Source organism: Cololabis saira, chromosome 1 (assembly GCF_033807715.1).
Source record: "Cololabis saira isolate AMF1-May2022 chromosome 1, fColSai1.1, whole genome shotgun sequence".
Lineage (NCBI taxonomy): Eukaryota > Metazoa > Chordata > Actinopteri > Beloniformes > Belonidae > Cololabis > Cololabis saira.
The window spans coordinates 55,482,144-55,502,409 of NC_084587.1; the positions used below are offsets into that span (position 1 = coordinate 55,482,144).

Below are 20,266 nucleotides of genomic sequence, written 5' to 3' on the forward strand. Positions count from 1 at the left end.
TCTGCTTTCCCACGGCTGCATGTGCTAGACAGAATACCTGCTTTCTGGCTTTTAAAGAATCTATCTTTTTTTGTTTCTAGGAAAGGAGAGACAAAATAGATGCCACAGGAATAACAACAGTATGAACAACCAGGCCAAGAAACAAGTCATCCAAAATCTGTTTCTGTTGGTTCCGTCTACAAATCTGGGAACGAAGTGTACTAAAAATCCTGATCATTCGGGTGTGTGTAAGTGTGTGTCTCTAATATACAATCAGCTGCTTTTAAATGGTTGGACCTGAGGTATAAATGACAACCAGATATGCAGCCTGACAGAATAAGAAACAGAGGAAACATCTCGTCAGAGAGAAACATGGCAATCATATACATAGTTTTTTGTAGTTTTTTTGTTTTCCTGGTAGTCCACCACGCCATGCACCATTCTGAGACAAAACGGCGTGTGTGTGGCGTCTACTTAGTGAGGTTACAGTAGTTGCTATTTCACAGGGTTTTCTTTTTTCTTTTAAACCATGGTTTTGACAGTCTTTCACTCAGAAGAAAATCAAATCAAATCAAAAAGAGAAAGAACAAGAAAAAATGAATTGGCATACCCAAAGATGTCAAATAAATACATACATATTCAGAAGTACATAGCTTTTTTCAGTGTAATCATTTTAAGGTACATTTTCCTGTGTGTGCTGTCGTTTGTGGAATGCAGAGTGAGAGGTTTTGGATAGATTGTTTTTCTTAGACATATGATGAAGAAGGGTTAACTCGTCCACCTGTCCCCCCAATGCCCCCTCTGGGTCTTTGATTCCTCTCAGTGTGAGACAATAGAAAACAAAATGCACAAACATATCCCCCTGTCAGGTTTCAACCTGGAGTTATATTACATCTAACAACAAGCAATAAAGCAAGGAGAAAATAAAAAGAGAACAAAACCTGGTATTGTTGCTCAGAGCAGGGTGGGACCCGCCTGTCTTGGTGTCTCCAGGGTGAAACTGGATGACTGAATCCCCAAATATTTTAACATTCAGAAGATAAAACATGGTGAGATTTTAAGCTCTTCCCCTACAAAGCCAATAAAAATATGCCCTCAAAGGTGGTACATATCAGTCAGTCAGACATTTGAAGCATCTGCCTCCTCCCGTTGGAAGAGGAAGGCAAAGCAAAGACAAAAAAAAACAAAAAAACAATAAGATTGTAACGGAAAAGAAACAGGAGAGGACACTATATTTCCCAGAGTATCAACTGTCGCTTTGCCAAGCATCCAGGTAAGGGATACATTAAAGTTTGAGGCACGGAAAGAGTAAGAGTTCTGTGAATGAGGTGTAGCACTTGGGCTCTGCCTAACCGGTGCACGTTTACAGACGGGTGAAGACTTAAAGGAGAAATTGTGTCTAATCTGAGCACTTTCATGCAAGTTTGAGAGGCATTTTGTCCGGCGTGGTTTGGGCCCACTTGAAATCACACGGTCAACCTTTTTAATCACGATTGGCGAGGTCGCTTTCAGGATCGCCGAGCCCAATCCACTCCCCACAAGAGGTCCCGGGATACTTGCAGGAGTATGAAAATGTATTCACTGCAACTGTCGTCAACGCTAAAAGGGGGGAAGAACAGTCTTCCTTTCCTCCAATACAGCTCAAAGGATTTAATACATGAGGTTGTTTGTTGAGAACATTTGGAATCGTCATTTAAATGTTTGGGGTAGGGCAGGCACTTTCCAAAGGCAGGAAAAGCTTCCACTCTCTTCCTTTACCCTTCTATCACAGTAGAGATATCCTGCAATTCTGATTAACTGTTGCCACAAATATCTCTGCAAACCTTTTTCAGGGTCTCTCCATTGTTGACTTGTCATACTTAACACCCCCGTCTAACTGCCTCACTGTGCCACAGCCAGAAACCCAGAACCAGAAGTCCGGCTCCATGAACTCTTTCATGATTGTGATCTTGCAAATCTGAGAAGAATCCAGCTGCCTTGCAGGGACTAAAATCGAGGCCTCGCCCAGCACCTTTAATCCGTCACCCGTCTGTTTTACACGTCTATACATGTTGTACGGTAGAAGTAGCGAAGTGTTTGCGCCATTTTATGACCAACAAATATTGCTGCCCAACCCATTGGCTCAATCCTGAGACATTTACAGTACTGAAGGCTACTGATGCATGCCCGCATCAGAAACTGGAGCGTTTCCAATGCAAGTGGCATAAAGTGATAATATAAGCAGAAGAATAAAAACAACAGTCAGTAGAAAACGGAGCGATAGTACCATTATCTGTGCAGATCACTGTATGCCAATAGATATACACTGTTCTCTCAAGTATGTAGTACAGCCTGAAGTTTCTTTAAAAACAGAGCACAGACTCAGTTGAAAGAGGGGCTTTTTTGGACAGGTGGAGCTGTTAACCACACAACTACAAACACTCAATAGAACCAAAGAAAAATCAAAGTAAAAAATAAATATACACCTTAAATGGCATGCACCTCAGTAGATAAACTCAGGCTGAGAATGGGACTTAAAAAGCCAAATGTCCAATAGAGGTAAAAAAGGGGGGACTTTCAGCAGATCATTTAAAGATTAGTGTAAATCGTTCACGTATACTGTTTGGCTTTCAAAGAACACCCCTCTCAGGGGAATTTAAGTGCTTTTTTGGACTTTATCCTCGCAAACCTGTGCATTTAATGCCAATTACATTGTTTCTATGCACACATATCTCGCTTTACATGCATTACATGAAAGAAGCTAATCAGAGCACTAGATTACGTTTTGCGGGTTTTTCTAAAACTTCTACGCACACAGCTAGCTTAGTGAGCAGCTGTGTGTTCATAAGAAGTGCTTTACTATCAACACTGTTGCTTTGATCCTGTTTTAACCATCAGATCAGTGCATTGTCCTACGCTGGGTCCAGCTCCATGTGCACAGCAACCATTTAGACACTTTGAATGCTTGGCATTGTCAAAGTGTTGGACGCATTTGATGCTTGACAACCCCAGGTACTACTTTTGCTCCAGGGGTCTTTTCTTTTTTAAGCAGCAGAGCTTAGGATGGATAACAAATAACCACAGATAAGGATCAAGATTGTATGCAACAGGTAAATAAGTCTAATTAAATAGTGACTGTCTCACAATTAAAACAGTGCAGGCTGAGAATCTGCGCCTTTAAGAATAATTGTGGATTACTTTTAACGCTAACCGTAAAACCGCTGGTTCACCCCAAAAATCAGCCAACAAAAAGTGGTGCATGCCATTTTCAAGAGAATAACAATGATAACAAAATTAAATAAATAAAATGTACAATACATTTCAAAAGGAGTCAATCATGTTTTCATCTGAGTAGAGTTACAATTCTTATGTTAAAAATCTCACAGACTGGGTGAGCACCAGGCAGTGTTAGGAGCGAAGAGCAACATTTAGAGGCGAGGGAGGGAAAACAATGAGACCACACTACACAAAACTCAACTTGTTCAATGTGTCAGACTTGTCTCTGTTTAGCGCGGAGGTAACTGAGTGGAAAAAGAAAGAGTCGTTTCAGTCCAAGCTGCATCTTTCTAGAGGTCTTCTCCCACTAAAGCTTTAGAATTGCGTCTCTCCGCCGTCCTCATCACTCGGCTCCGTTTACCAGGAGAAGAGCTACACTACATGCATAACCTCAAACTTTCACTCTTGTTTATTCTCTTAATTTTGAAAAGTGCTATTTTAGTTCAGCGCCATACGTTAAATTAGGAAGAAAAAAAAGAAAAGAAAAAACATCAGTGTGTTCTGTTCTTTTTCATGACTCAACTGCAGGTCTGCCGGCGGTGGCGCTGCCTTGGTAATCATGTGGTCAAAGCATCAGCGAGAGGTTCAACTTGTCCTCCTCTCTTTAGGTCCAACAGGAAATCACCATATTTATTATCTACATCATCAGTCTCAGTTACCCTGAGTTAAAAATGAGGAGCCAAAGAAATAAAATACAACCAGAATTATGGATTGGCTTTTAAAAAGTCAGTCATAATAACTTAACATATATTAAAAACTACCTCTCCCTCACCTATCAACTCACCCTCCCCACTGCATATTACCTCCCACCACCCCAAAAATGAACAACCCTCAATAAATGCACATTGCTTCATACATAACTGTCTTTAAAACCATCTTTGAAGTTTGAGGGAGAGGAATTTCTTTTAAAACTAAACGGTTTCTGCCTAGCTTGATTAAAAAAGGGATGGAAAAAAACCCAAAACATCAGCAATATGTTGTTATTAGCTAAGACAAGCTAAAAGTCATTAGCCTGGACTAGCTAAAGCCTTTTTAGGAGCTAGATAATGAACTGGATAGCAGCACAGTTTCACATTCTGATCCTAAGAGGCCATCATCCAATAACGAGCTCCATGAGGGGTTGAGCTCACTTTGGTCACCATTTGGAGGGTAACTTGCAGGTGGCTTCGCCTTTCCAGGATCAGCAGTGACAGACTGATAGAGGTCCATGAGGTAGCATCCCGCCTTAAAAAACAGCTGATCCATAATCAGAGTACCCTTTAAGTTGTCCCTTGGCAAAGAAAAAAAAAAAAAAAGAAAAAAAAAGAGGGTGAATTCAGAGCGCCCTGGATCTGAATATGAATCAGCATATGCAGACGATGTGCACCTATGACCTGTTGCAAGTTTGCGACTGGGCTTCAGAGACAGACCATAATAAGTGCATGATGCAATGGGCAACAATGCCGAGGTAACCTGGTCTGTAAGCGCCAGACCCAAAGTGTAGTGCAAAAGAAAGCAAAACAAATCAAACGAAAAGATAGAGGAAAAGAAGTCGATTATAGAAGTCAGAAGTGTCCACGAAACTCACAGACATGCATCCCTGAATGACTTTTGTGTGTCTTCTCTCGGTCACAAAAAGACGGGTTAATTTTGCTTTCGTCCGCACAGAGATTAGCAGATATTTTAAGGAGGAAAGAAAAGGTTTGCAGTTAAAGCATTATGGCTACCTGGCAATAAGAGAATGGGTTTGATTCCGAACCCTGGAGAAGTATCAATGTTATGATTAAACCTTATAATTGGCTTTAAATATAATAGATAGTTCACTTACCAATTTTCAGCTAGTATTCCATGAGAAAAGGGAGTGGTAAAGGGACTAATTTGTCAGTTGGTTTTTTTGTTTAGGTTTTTGTTGTTTTTTTTGTTTTAATTTTCAACTTTCCCCTCAATTTTTTTTTCCAAAATCAAATTTGTCCAAAGCCCAGACTGCATTCAGCAGATCAAGTTCAAAAAAGAGGGGAGGTTGGGGTTTTGGGCTGGGGATTATCAGCATGCTTAAGGAAATGTATCAATTGTCATTTATTTCATGTCTTTAGTTGCATTTGTTGAGCCCCTGGATATAAAAGCTAAACAAATGCTCATTCAGCACCTCTCAAGTGGCGCTGCTTAAAAACTGTCCGATTAGTTGTTTCTCTCCAGTTTGCTTTAAGAATCCTCCTCTTTTTATCCCTGCGTTTGTGCTCACCCAGATACTGCAAAGTAAATTGGCACAAATAAAGCCCCATCCATTTTCAAATTACTTAATTGATGTGACTGAGGTTTACATGTGTAAGTGGTTTAGTCGATTGGTTGGAAATTGTCATCAATCTCCTCTTTTACATCGTCCTTGAGCTCAGCAGCTGCTAGCGGCAGGCTGTCTTCTCCCGGGGTTGTAGTGGGCGTGTTCTCCGACTCAGGGGGAAAATCCTGGCCTCCCGCCTCCATCTTCATCATCAGCTTGAGCTTCTTCTTTGGGGGGTTTTTCAGGGTTCCCATGCGCTCCTTTACCTTGTACTCAAGGGTGCTGTGTGGGATCCCGTACATGTTCTGTGCCTTCGACACGCTCATTTTGCCGCTCATCACAACTGCTATGGCTTCCTCCAGAATCTCACTGTTGTACTGGCGATAACGGCCCCTCTTCTTCCTTGGCTGCTTGGAGTTCGGGTCTCCTTCCACGTCAGAAATCGAATATGCCGGCCCGGAACTGGAGTGGTCCAAGTCGGAGTTCCAATACTCCGCCGCTCCGTCCAGCAGGGTTCCAAGACTTCCTCCTCGACGGTTCTGCTTGGGGAGGATGGCTCTCAACTTCCGGCTCAGGGTGCTCTCCCCGTGGCCACCGCCCCCTACCCCAATGGAACCATAACCGTACAGGTCAGAGCCATGGGAGTCCCACGAGAGATCCATCCCTCGAACCTGGGGGATCTTTAGGTCGACGGGCGGTGAATGGCCCTGGTCTCTCTTGGTCTCGTTGTGGTGAGACTGGGCCTTTGAGACTTGATTGTGACTGTGGTGGTGGAGGGGACTCTTATAGGACAAGGCTCCATGGTGGTTGTGGTGGTGGTTCTCTAGGAATGTAGGCAGGTCTTTGAGGTCACTCAGAGCTCGACCAGCCTGCTTTAGCTTCATCAGGCTTTCAAGCTGAGCCTTGTTTCCCCAGAATGTAGAAGAGCCTTTCTGGCTTAGCAAGGAGTGGGCGTGCCCGTGATTTAGTAAGCCGGCCGACTCCAGACTAGCCAATGAAAGAGCCGTGGACTGGCTCAGAAGGCGGTCCTTTTGGGTGAGGAGTTCCTCCTTGATACGCAGTGAGCGGGCCAGTGGGGGCTTGAAGGAGCTGGAGTTGACGTAGTTCTCCCTCCGTCCATCCTGCGCGCTTCTGTGCTGCACGTCTTCCTCCTCCACCTCTGACAGGGTGTGCTCGGCTTTAAGCATGCGCCTGCAGAGACAAGAACAATAACTATGAGTTATTTCTGAGAGTGATCTTTCAATCATAATTAACAAAATAAAGATTCTTTAGGGTATTAATAACGTTTACAGCTGAGAACTTCACAAAAACAAGAAGCCATGACACTTGTAGCTTCATTGTCCCAGAACCTACATAGGACTGTTCCATCAATGTAATCACTGTCCTTTTTTTTTGCACATATATTTATTGATTTTTGTAGTATAGTAACATTCAACAACACTTATAACATCAAAACAAATGGCAGTATGTAAAATAAATAAATTCGTACACATTTGTACCAAATATTAACAATTCAAATGTCTGTGACTTCATGCATTCCTGAGAACCAATGAGGTGTTATTCCATGTTCTATTTTTCCACTGTCCCCTCTATGTCACCAACCCTCAAAAGGTCCAAACACATTTTCCAAATTTCATAAAATTCAGAAGCTTTCTTTCTGATAATATAGGTCCATTTCTCCAGAGCAAGTGCTGAAGTTAAGTTGTTTAACCAGAGAGTACAAGAGGGTTAGCCAACATTTTTCCAGCATAATGCAATACAACGTTTGGCCTGTAATAAACATAGGTCAACCATTTTTCTACTTTACAAGACAGACCACAGTTATCAGGATAGATGCCTAGAATGCACAGCTTAGGGCGTAAAGGTACAGGGGATGCCGTCATTTGAGAGAGATACTTTAAAACAGAGTTCCAGAATGTTTGGATCTCTTCACAATTCCACAAGCAGTGATATAGAGTACCTTGATGTTTGTTACATTTATAACATAAATCAGGTTTGTTAGGGTCATCAATGGCCTTTTTAATATTTCAGATTGGCTGTCTCTATGTCACATTAATACATATGACTGAGCTGATACTCTTCAGACCTCTCACAGAGATGGACTGACCTCCAGGCTTCCTGCATTTTACTTTTACATACATCTGTAATGTTTGTCATGCCAAAGAACTGCTGCAATCAATGTGTCAACTGCTAATTACTCACAAAAGAAAGGTTCTTTAAAAATCGCAGCTCTCCACTGCAGACAGTGTGTCTGCAGAGGAGAGAGACTAGTCTACAGTGTGTCTGCAGAGGAGAGAGACTGGTCTACAGTGTGTCTGCAGAGGAGAGAGACTGGTCTACAGTGTGACTGACGGCGACGTGGGGAGTCCTCAGCAGGAGCTTTAGGACAGATTATCACAGTGGGTTGTCTTAAGCTTGTTGAAAACAATACAGGGTTAATAGGAGGCTCTGGAGTTGAACCATCTATGGGAGTGTTCTGTTACGGTAGCGTACGGTCATTAGGGAGCCGCTCCACACTAGAGAACCAACCATTCCTCGCGTCGACGCTCTGTATCCTCAAAAACTAGGAGAACAAAAACACACAGCCCACTGGCATCCCCATCGAGACAGTGTCAGCATCAGCGTTTCATCTTGGTGTCATAGCAACAGTGTGTGTGTATGTGTGTGTCTGTGTGCTTTGAGCTCAAATTGAGTTTGAAAGCTCCTGCAGACACTGATTAATTTGATTCTGTTTTTTAAGTGATTCGTTAAATTTCTCTGTATTCTTGAGAACCACTTTCAAGGTTTTGACTCCTGCGTCAAAACAACATGTATTGTGCATGGCTTTGACCGTTGTCAGCACTTAAACACATCACAACCAATTGCTTACAATTAAAATAGGACTAAAAGACTGAAATTAAAAATCCAGTTATGGAGCCAAACGGTAGAAAGATGTTTTTCAGATTTCTTTTCTTTGCTCATGAGAACTGTAGTCCGGGTAATACTCCGAGTGAAAAGCCAGCCCATAATGCAGACAAGCTGTGCTCTTCAGAAAGTGTATGGCTGTGGAAAATGAAGTGGTGTGAGTGGGGGGTGGAAGTACAGGATCTGCTTCCCGCTGATTCTAATATAACATGACCCGATCGTTAAAAGCCTCTCTGGGAGAAAGCTCAGGGTCTCTGGGCCTCAGGGGTCTCAGGTCTTTTGGCTTCAGTAAAGAAACTGTCTATGCCTCGAATTTTACCGTCAGTTTTCTTGTGAAAATAAGGTAAAAGAAAACAAAAAGAAGAAACACAACCAAACAGTACATATAAATAAATAACAATAACATTTCAGATCTGCCCCAATCATCACGCGTTAGAACTGTTTTTGTCAGATTCAGATACGCTCCCTCGTACGGCTGCTGCTTTGGACTCTGACAGATTCTGGACGAAGATGTAGCCTTGAAGTTTTGATTACCCGAGAATGGATCAAAGAGGCATGGTGCATTGTGGGTACAGATTTTCCATGCCCACATATGCTCGCTGAATGATACATTTTCCGATCAATACTTGACTTCCAGATCAAAAGTATTGCTGAAAAATGGCAGCCACGACGTGAGATTATGGTTCATTCCCTCTCCATGCGGGAGTATGACGTCAGCTGAGTCAAACACCACTCCAAGGTGGAATATGTGGATCAAGAAATTAACGGGATGCAATTCAGAGGGTTGTCAATAAAGGCAGAGACGCCTATTGATTTCTGCAAAAGGGGAAACAGCCAGAGCCTCCATCGTGTGTCGATGCGTAGCGCCACTGGATTTGGACTTCGAGGTAAGTGCAGATGTGGGCAAGCCCTGAATTATAAATACCTTTGCACAAGCAAATATGTGTCAGCAGAGTGAGGCCCTGTCCCAATACTATCACTACCCCTCGTTTTCATCACTCCCCCTAAATTTTGCGTGTTCCCGTGAGGGTAGTGGTGTCCCAATTCCTCTTTCCACCTAGGGGGAGTGGAGAAAACGAGGGGTAGTGGCTATGAATCTGTCCCTACGGAGCGAGGGTTTTCAGATGCTCACTAGCTGACCTAGGGACCAAAAAATTTCCTAGAATGCTTTTCGTCGTCATTTGCGGACTGAATAAAAAAAAAACATGGCGGACATTTCTTATTCTTTAGTGAATAAAATCAATATTTTGAGTTAGTTTCTGCATAAAAATGAGTTTTGATTACATTTCTAGCGAGAAATATATATTTTACTTTCATAATATTCACTCAGTGAATGTACATAATCACTTTTTTGCCCGTTTTTTGCAACCTCGCCAGAATAAAGGCTGATTTATGGTCCCGCGTTAAATTGACGCAGAGCCTACGGCGTAGGTTACGTAACATACGCCGTAGGCTCTGCGTCGATTTAACGCGGAACCATAAATCAGCTCCCGAAGCCGGCAGGCAGACAGAAATCCCAAAATTTTCAGAGCAAATTTCTTAACAGGGGTAGCTACAACTGTTAGATTTCATCTATTAAACCAACATTTATCTTCCTAAATGATTTATTTCAGCCAGGGGTAATTCTCCACAGAGCTGCAGGTTTCTCCCCAGGACGACGGTGTAGGTTGACCCGGCAATCACGTCTGTACGTGAGCTGCTGCTGCTGCTGCTGTTACCATGGTAACAGCTGCTGCTGCTGCTGCTGCTGCTGCTGCTGCTGTTGCTGCTGCGCCCCGGTCTCATCATCGCCGAAAACATCGGGTCAAATTTCTTAACAGGCGTTATTTGGATAAACTGAGCCCAGGTTGGGGATCTTAACGGTTACTTTTACGCCTGAAAAAATATTAAAACTTAATAAAGTGGCATATTAACAGCGCTACAGCTGAAATTAAAACAGCTTTTGGCTCTCAGCTTCCTGATTTTAGGGGTGGTGCTGAAAGTAGGAGTAGTGGGAGTATTGGGACAGGCCCCTGGGAAGATTTCAAGTGCCATAAAATCTGTCCCTTCTTTTTTAGGGGTAGTGAAGAAAAGAAGGGCGAGTGAAAGAAAGTAGGGCTAGTGAAGAAAAGTAGGGGGTGTATTGGGATTGGGCCTGAGTCATGAGAGGATATGAAAAGTGGGAAGTGCTTGCATACAGATGATGAGTTAATAAAGATATACGTAGCAAAATGATGCTTAAACAGCATTGGTGTGCTGTGAGGATGCCACATGGAAGACGGGGGAAAACAGTTGAGATCTACATTTGAAACTGTCACTCAGCCCTGACAGTGAAAGACACACCGGACACAGAAACACATACTGCATGTTGCTGTTGCTGCTGAAATTTGCCCTGTCAGTCTGTGAAATCAATGTTTGCTTGATAAAAGCCCGACTGCGGTTTGGCATCTGGTTACAGATCTAAATCTGATTCCAACTATGACATCATCACCTCAGGCTAAATTTCGGCACAGCTTTTAGTGTTAAAGTGGACTGTCAAGTTGTGTCTGTGAAGCTCAGAGCAGAAACCTGCAGGACTGGCTGCCGACACCTCGGCCCACGTCAACCAGCAAACTAGTCACTTCAATCTTTGATTGCAACCACATCGTTTTGATTAACTGGGATCTTTCATGTTTGTATATTGAACAACATGAGCGTGATGACAGAAACATCTTTACTGCGTTTGCATGATTGTGCAGCAAGCATTAAAGTTCAAAGTGCAGCATTTCCCACAGAGCTGTGTTTTTACCGTCATTAAAACATCAAGGGATTAAGATCTATGCGTATGCTGGAACAGTGGCCGTGGACCACGAGGGGGAATCAAATTTATCACCCAGGAGCTGTTTCAGGGCTTAAACATGACACATCTATCTATGTTGCTGCCACTTGAGGAACGCCTCTAACAGCTGTGTTTTTCACCCGCGTTCCTGCGTTCTTGGTCCGCTTTTGTGCGTTTAACTCTCTGTGGTGGGGTCAGTGGTGACTGCTTTCCTCCCATCTGCCGCCAACTGTCCATCAATAAGCATCCCAACCAGGCGTGGCATCATCAGCATCAGCATCAATATCAATATCAGCATCAATATCAGCACCAGCATCAGCACCAGGGCTGTGCACCGTTAGCTGTTTGGAGGACAGCACAAAGGCCCGGTCCCGCTTGGAGAACCCAAATCTTTCACTCTGAGTAGGCATCATGTGCTGAGTCTGATGGATGCCTTCATCAGAAATGAAGGAACCATCTCTGCTCCAACTCTGTCGTCTTACTAGGCCTGTGTTGGAAAAAATCGATTTCCCAATTCTAAATCGATTCTCATATTAATTCCTAAAAATCGATTCATATGTCTAAAGATCGATTTTTTCTGGGGGGGGGGGGGGTTGTTTTTTTTTTATTTTTTATTTATGTTTTTTTTTTTCATCATTACATTACAAATTTTTTTTTTTTTTTTTGTTTATCCCCAAAAAAGGAATGTTTTGTTGGACACGAGAATAACTGGTGCCATGTTTTTGCCTTTAAATAAGTTTAAAGGTATGAAAACATTAAAGTATTAGGTTATAATTGCATAAATTGTCTATATTTCATTACTTTATATACTGTCTTGGGGTTACATTTGCAAAAAATGCTAAAAACCAAATGCTCAAAAATTAAAAACCAAAATAGATTTCCCTAAAGCAGTTCTATCAGCATTCTGGGAGCTGATTGGTCCTTACAGCATCATTAGCTGCAATACTTGCTGTTGAATCTCAATATAATACTAGTAGTAATATGTTGCAGAACTACAGTCATATAATTCATGCAACAGCTCAAAAAACAGTTTTAATAACACTAACCCAAATCAATATCGGAATCGAATCGAATCGGATCGAATCAAATCTTGATAATCGATTCTGAATCTTAAGAATCGGAATCGAATCGATTCTTGACATTTGAATTGATCCCCTGCCCTACGTCTTACCCTTTGGGCCCTGGTGCAGGGCTGAAGCCGCTCAGGGTTTTGGGGCTGCTCCCGCTGTGGTTCTTCTTGGTGGAAAGATCCAGGACGCCGTCTGGGATGAAACATGAAGAAAAAGATTAAACACAACTGCTTTTCAATTCATTTATTTGAGTGTAAAAGACAGCTTACATTTTCATGTGTGCTTCACAATCAGATCATTTTAGTTTAACTAATATTTGATGTGAATAATGAATACATGCTTTGTTTATGCTAGAGTACTTTGTAATGTCCCTTTAAGGTTGAGGTCATGTGACTTGCACGTGCTTCCTGCAGCAACAGCTGCAATCGCTTTAATGGGAGAATTCAATCAATTCAAAAACACATTATTAATCCCTGAAGGGGAATCTTCTTGAGAAGAAGAAATATTCAAACCTGTGAGCCTTTCAATTCTACGTGAAGAAATCTTTCCTGGCTAGTAAACCTCTTTCAACTAAATGTGACCAGAGAATTTTTGTGGCATTGTGTCGCTGCGAAGCTCCCGCGCCATTGGTGGCCCGGGGAGAAGAAGAGAGCCACTTCCAGCCATGAAGGAGACACATTAAAGACATATCGAGGCAGGGACTCATTTTACACACGTGACAGCAGACGACACGATGATGTCATCCCCCCCTATATGACCCCCTTGATAAGTCTAGCGTCTCATATTGTTGTTAAAAGTAAAAAATATATATACCAGACAAAACGAGTTCATGACGTATTATTTCAGAAATTCATCCAGGAGTAAGTCACAGTTGCCAAGATAACTGCCTACCTGTTCAGGGGAGTCACATTCTGATTGCACCCTAAATTATTTTCAAGGGATACATTAAAACTACCTGATAAAACCAAGAGGGGCCTGCAGGGGGATCATGCTGGGGGATCATGCTGGGGGGGGGGCTGGCCTCGTTTTTGGGTGTCCAAAGTAAACACCAAGGGAACTGTGACATCACAGATCCAGACCTGAAGAACTGTGCAGCCTCCACATCTGAATCTCCACCTAATTTCCCATCTCGCTGCGCCTACTGTAGCTGAAGTGACTACTGCAACTCTGCAGACCGACTGTGGAAGAGGCTTCAGCCCTTATGGACAGACGTGAAAAGACACGGTTGAAAAGGGTATTTTAATCACGTGTCCTGACATGACAGACACGTCAATAAGACCTCAGAAAATGGTAGGAACCGTTTCAAGCAAAAAGCTGCTTAATATAATGATTCATTTTGGTTAAAATTGGTGAAAAGAGAGGTGGATGACTTTTTTCATACCAAGCAGTTTTGAAGGCTTTTTGCTTTCAAGGAGATCTGATTCTTTTCTCCCTTTTTTTAACTGTGAATCTGCGCGCGGTTGTTCGGATAAGCAGGGAAACCGAGTCAAAAACTCATTATTCACACAGTTAAACGGACAAATGCAGCTTTTAAGAGCCTATAAGTAAAAAAAATATGGTTTTTCAGAAAAAGAAAACGGAAACACTTTGAGGGAGAAAAGCACGCAGCGTAGAGGTGAATGAATAAAGGGAGATAATCTGGGCAGGGCCGCTGACTTTCTGACCCTAGTGACCCAGACAAGCCCATATGGACGCCGGACATGCGATGCCTTGTTAATCTTCTGGGACTACATTAGGTGATATTAAAAAGGAAAACAAAGTCATTCCTTACACAGGAGAATGATTAATCTGACCCCGTGTGTGGCAGCATGTGTGTATATTCAATATACACATGAGACAAGCTTATGACTAAGAAGCAAACACCATATGTGCCTCGCATTCAGACTAAAAGAGAGGAAAAAAAATATATATATATTTTTTTTTAATGCTGCAAAGTGACAACAAATCTCACAATGTTAACATGCAGACTCCAAGTTACACTAATGAGGGCATTCTCTGAATTAATGAACATTTTAATTATCATGGACGAGCATGTTTTCCTCCTCGTGCAGCTGTAATAAGCTTCCCTTGCTATTGTTTCCACTAATCGTTCTCTTCAACATGCATATTTATGCAGCGCTGAGTTCTTACTTCTAATCAGATCATGAACTTCAACTCAAACTCAGTTTCATTTAAAGCTCCTTTGAGCGTCTGTGAACCCCCGACGTGTGGACAAGTAGCTGCGATGCTAGCACGAGCCAGGGCTGCTGCGTGTGGACCACGATGGGAGGTTTGTTCACACGAGCTGCCACTTTGATGGAGTAAATAACCGCTGACTGGTTGGCAGGAGGACAGTTACCATAGATAGTTAGTGAAAACGCATTGATTAGTCAAGTAAAGATCCTATTTCCCCATTTGAAACGTCATCCAGCGTGTGATTAAAGGGGAGTGGGAGTGCGTGACCCTGCTTTGAGGATAATCTGACCCAGAATTATTCTGAAAGGTGTTTTGTGTTGCTGTGATTGAGAGAGAGGAAGATAGTGTTTAAGCATAAGAGGGATGTAACTGTTGAAAAAAAAATAAACAAGGAGGCTTACTGTAAGCAGATTCCAAAAAGCTGGTATTAAGTGTGTGAGCGGTCGCACTGCGCTTGAGGATTGAAACAGTGAGCTGTTGCTTGTAGCCTGCAGTCTGTTTGGTGATCACACCCCCAGACCCCTGCTGGCTTAGTTTGATTAAACAGAGACCAGTGCTGGCGCTACTTTTCAGGGTTCAGCAACGCCGCGCTGCAAGGCGCTGCAAGGCGCTGCAAGGCCGCGCTGCAAGGCCGCGCTGCAAGGCCGCGCTGCAACGCCTAGCTGCAACGCCTAGCTGCAACGCTTAGCTGCAACGCCGCGCTGCAACGCCGCGCTGCAACGCCGCGCTGCAACGCCCTGCTGCAACGCCGCGCTGCAGCGGCAGCATCCAATAAAGTGCTGGTCAATGAGCTATCAGAGGGGAAGAGGTTTCAAATGCCGCGCTGCAAGGCGGCGCTGCAAGGCGGCACTGCAAGGCGGCGCTGCAAGGCGGCACTGCAAGGCGGCGCTGCAAGGCGGCGCTGCCATGCCACGCCGCGCCGCAGCACCGCGCCGCCTTGCAGCACCGCAGCACTGCGCTGCAGCGGCGACATCCAATAAAGTGCTGGTCAATGAGCTATCAGAGGGGAAGAGGTTTCAAATGTCTTCAACTTTGCCTGCAATTTCTAATCTGGTTTTCGTATCTCTTTGTGTGTTATTCTTTTATGTGAAATGCGTGGGATTTCTAATGAAGTGCTGGAGCTGGAGCAGCGAGGCGTGGCGTTAGCTCCGCCCACCATGAACCGCTACCCAGAAACTCTCACCCTGCTGGCTGGGCTCTGCGTCCACCTGGTTCTTCTTGACGGTGAGGTCCAGCGGGCCGTCCTGGTCGGCCATGAGCAGCTTGCTGAGGACGGGGTTCTGTGCAGAGGCAGCAGCCGTGCCCCCCCCTCCCCCTCCGTTGCTGGCTCCGGTGCCGTTGCTGCTCTGGTCGCAGGCGGGGGCGGGGGCCGAGGCCACGGCGGCGGAGGTGGGGCTGAAGCCCGGGCCGGGGGGCGGGGACGGAGAGGAGGAGGCCGACGATGGAGGGGAGCAGGGCGTGGGCCCGGGCGGCGAGCCGGGGGCCGGGGCCGGGGCCGGGGCCAGAGACACCGCTCTCGGCAGGCTTTGGTCCTTCATAGTGCCGTTGGGCAGGGGCGGGTCGTCCTGAGTAGTTTTTGAGGTATATTCGGCAGCGAACTGGCGGATCATTCGCTGCATGATCTCACGAGCCACTAGAGGAATGTGAGGGTCTGAGAAACTTGGGAGGTCTGGAGAGGGGAAAAAAAACAGAACAGCAAACATATCAGAATCCCGTCCTCGAGGAATTTGTTTGGATGTTGACATGTTCAGCCGCTTATTTATCCCATTTCATCCTGAAAATGTAATCCTGATGCTATGCTGAAAATAATCCAAAAACCACTCTGAAGCGGCGGTTAATCCTGCCTATTGACTGAGTTGAAAGCACCATGATACGAGTGCGAGCAGCAGATTACGGCCTGCCTTTCCTCAGACGGCAACTCCAGTACTTCCCTTAGTTTCCCATGATTCCCTCTGGCTTTCAGTTGTCTTCTGCACACGGTGTAACTTTATTTGTGTCTTCGCAGACACCCTAGTCTTCACGTTCACCGTGCCAGACTGCGCGTCTGACAAATTAGATATTAATTCATTCACTGATGAAAAAAAACTGTAAACTCCAATATGTGATTAATAGCTCCTCAAGAAAAGATTAAAAATAGCACGTCTTTTCAGCTTCATGTAGTATTTGCCTCTATTATTTGGCCAAATATGTCAGAGTTTTATGCTTTTATTCACATTCAATTTAACAATATAACGCCATTGACTGGGGCTTTTAGAAAATATTTGATCAAACATTTAAAAGAAACCATTACCAAATGAAAAGGTGAATTGATAGTGAAGCTAATTGTAAGCTGTTAACACTAAACTGCCCTACCGATACATCTAAGTCTAATATATTCATGGTTGTTTTCAATACAATCCAATAATGTCCTCATCCAGTGAAAGTGCTGTGTTAATGGCAACAAGTGCCAGAAAAAATAGAGGAAAAAAGGTGTCTAACTGTTGTGACAAAAAGAAAAAATCCTCATCCAAAAAAGGTGACTGATCTGAGCGGTTAATTCGCAGTGAGCAGAACAGCAACGCTGACAACACCCCTTTGTTATTTAAGCATTAATCTGGCATTGTCCCAGATCATTTAGCTGCACTTATTTCCTCAAAACCACTTGTTATATTATTTGGACAATTGTATGCGCGTTAATGAGTTGGGCCATAAATCCTTAGGCCAAAAATGTAATCCTCAAGATATGCAGATATAATCCCGGAGTCACATGTGCTGCATATGCGCTGAACGGCTCGTGATCCGGACCGCGGCGCAAACAAACCTGAGCGCCACAGTTTGCAGCAGGTGTCTGTGGCTATTTCCCCGCACGCTTCCTACTACAGTATCAACCTGTGCTGTTCCTTCCATCCTTCCATCCATCCATCCTTCCTTCCATCCATCTATCCTTCCTTCCATCCTTTCATCCATCCATCCTTCCTTCCATCCATCTATCCTTCCTTCCATCCTTCCATCCATCCATCCTTCCATCCATCCATCCTTCCATCCATCCATCCTTCCTTCCATCCATCCATCCTTCCTTCCATCCATCCATCCTTCCTTCCATCCATCTATCCTTCCATCCATCCATCCTTCCATCCATCCATCCTTCCATCCATCCATCCATCCTTCCATCCATCCATCCTTCCATCCATCCCCCACTCGTCGTACTGAGGGACACGGGGGTCTATTGGAGCCTCAAAGCCCACGACAAACCAAGCAAGTCGTGACTGTCATGGTCAAAAGTGACTTTTCTTCAAAAGATTCCCAAGTCATGTCACTATGCAATGACATTTTTAGAGGAGAAAAAAAAAACGAATCCAATAGCATCAAAAGAGTCAAAAGCACCACATTTCCTCTCAACTGATATTTAACCCTTGTACTGTCTTTGGGTCAAAATGACCCAATTCTTCTATCCTTCTTTCCTCCTGCCATGCTCTCTCCTTCCTTCTTCCTTTCCTCTTTTCCTCCTTTACTCCTTTTTCTTCCTACCTCCCTTTCGTCATTCGTTCCTTTATTACCTTCTTTGCTTTTCCTTCCTTCTTTCCTTATTTTCTCCATTCCTTCCTTCTTACCTCCCTTCTTTCTTTCCTTTTCTCCATTCCTTCCTCCCTCTCTTTTTTCCTTTTCTCCCTTCTTTCCTTCCTTTCTCCCCCCCTTCCATCTTTTCTCCCTTATTTCCTCCCTTCCATCTTTTCTCCCTTCCTTACTCCCTTTCCTACTTCCTTCCTTCCTTCCATCTTTTCTCCCTTCCTTACTCCCTTTCCTACTTCCTTCCTTTCTTCCTTACTTCCTTCCTTCTTTCCTTCCTTCCATCTTTTCTCCCTTCTTTCCTCCCTTCCATCTTTTCTCCCTTCCTTACTCCCTTCCTTCTTTCCTTCTTTTCTCCTTTCTTCCTTACTTCCTTCTTTCCTCCCTTCCATCTTTTCTCCCTTCCTTCCTTCCTTCTTTTCTCCCTTCACCCTCCCTTGACCCAAAGACAGCACAAGGGTTAATAAAATCTAAAACAAGAGGAACATGTCTACTAAACAACAAACTGAAGTTTTGCCGAAAACATTGTCAAACTCGCTGGTACAAGAACATGAAGTCATGAAAGACAATCACATTTGCAAACGGATCAACAAAACAACACTGACAAAGTTTAGATTGATGGAAACAGCCACCGATGCACCCAGAGCTGCGTTTCCTTCAGCTGCTCCAGCTCTGACGTCTCCATGCTCCTCTGGTTCAGAGTTAAGGTCAGGCCGCTAGAAACTGCCACAGAGCTGTCTGCAGCTTCTGTTCAATGTGTCTCCACGTGACGTCTGGGTTTCACACAAACATTCAACTTTGCAATCCGCACTCGTCTCATTTGATATTCACAGATCTGTGAACATGCCACTTATTCACGGCTCTCTCTCTACCACTGTCCAAGCTGTAGCTGCTTCCTGTAATTTCTGCTAAAACGTCCTCAAAGAAAACTAATACGGCATTGTTTGATGAACCTTGTTCTTAAATGCCACATAGGACAAGTCCAAGTCCGTGACTTGATGGGATTGGCTGATTTAGTGTCTGAAGTGACCCCATCAAAACCTTAGACATGACACGACTCTGTCACTCAACTCAACTTTTATTCCCCCAAAGTTCCCCTTTAGTCGCATTAAAGCAGTAAGAGCGACTTACAAAGAGGTGCAGTCGCGTGGGAGAGGACTCAAGTCAAGAGGCTTGTTAGGGTGCGGGGTTGATGTAACTCCACCCCCTAAACATCAGTTGAATGGAGGTATAAAGACAGTAATCAGACTGCACTTCCTTATTATTATGACCAAAGCATGCCAAATAAATCTTATCTAAACCCTCAAGATGTGTCAACGACCCCCTGATGCACGTTTGTACCGCTGACATCACGTCTCACCGCTGCCAGCTGGGCATTAAGCACATGTGGTGACTGCTTGTATGTCTGTGTATCCCATCATGTTTATTCCTGCATGATTGTTTAACCATCTAAATATAGCATCTCCATAGGCAGCTCTGCCTGTGTGCATGAGCACAAATTGATTAGAGCAGGACATTGATTGGACAAATAACCATTTCCTTCCTCCTGAAAAAAAGAGTTTAGCTCAGCTCCTGTCTGCCAGACTCAGACTGTCCAATAACAGCAGCCGTCTTCAGGTATGACGTCTGCTCCAGGAATACTTCCGTCCTGACCGGGGAATGAAGGCCCATGTGAGGCCACATGTATGCAGGTATGCATGAGTGACTAACATCCATTCAGATGTGTGACAAGAGCAGCTTAACATTTGCCAGATAATTGAGAAAAGACACTTTTAATTCCCACAAAAGTTAGATTACTCAGAATCTATTCAAATTAATGTGTCATTTTAACAGCAGTTATTCAAATATTAGTTATTGCAGAACATCTTGATTCACTTTGGATTATCAGTTGATATTATCGTGGAGCAAACCAGAGTGGGAGTACACGTGTGACGGAGCTGAGCTGAGAGCCTTTACAGTCTGATCGTATCAAACACCCTTCTCATGAGGTAAAGCGCCCGATTGGACGTCTTGGGTACATCTGAACAGAACAGGGCTCTGATCATTCTCAAAGAGAAAATTAACCCTCAGATACCAGACTGCATGAGTCAGATTGACTTAAATGTCTGAAACATAATCTACCACAAAGTAAGAACAAAGTGCACTCAACCTTTCACTGGTGGATATCTGCCGGGGTCTTTTGTTGCACTCTTCGTACAGTCAGGTTTATTCTATGAGTCATTTTAAGAAAAGTCAATTATGTTGGTCCGCTTTTGAATTGCAAACCTTAGGTGACTCATTAGT

The 20,266-nt window shown here is 43.8% G+C and overlaps 1 protein-coding gene across 1 annotated transcript in view; it reads right to left on the minus strand.

The window, feature by feature from the left end:
* Positions 1 to 2,497: 2,497 nt before the first annotated feature.
* The window catches only part of lcor (ligand dependent nuclear receptor corepressor), a 109,788-nt gene continuing 92,019 nt past the window's right edge, over positions 2,498 to 20,266 (minus strand). The window contains exons 5-7 of the mRNA XM_061727685.1: positions 15,621 to 16,106; positions 12,364 to 12,454; positions 2,498 to 6,682 (exon numbers count right to left, since the gene is read on the minus strand). Of these exons, the coding sequence (XP_061583669.1) occupies positions 5,548 to 6,682; positions 12,364 to 12,454; positions 15,621 to 16,106 (1,712 nt within the window). The 3' untranslated portion in view covers positions 2,498 to 5,547. The remainder of the gene's footprint in view (positions 6,683 to 12,363; positions 12,455 to 15,620; positions 16,107 to 20,266) is intronic.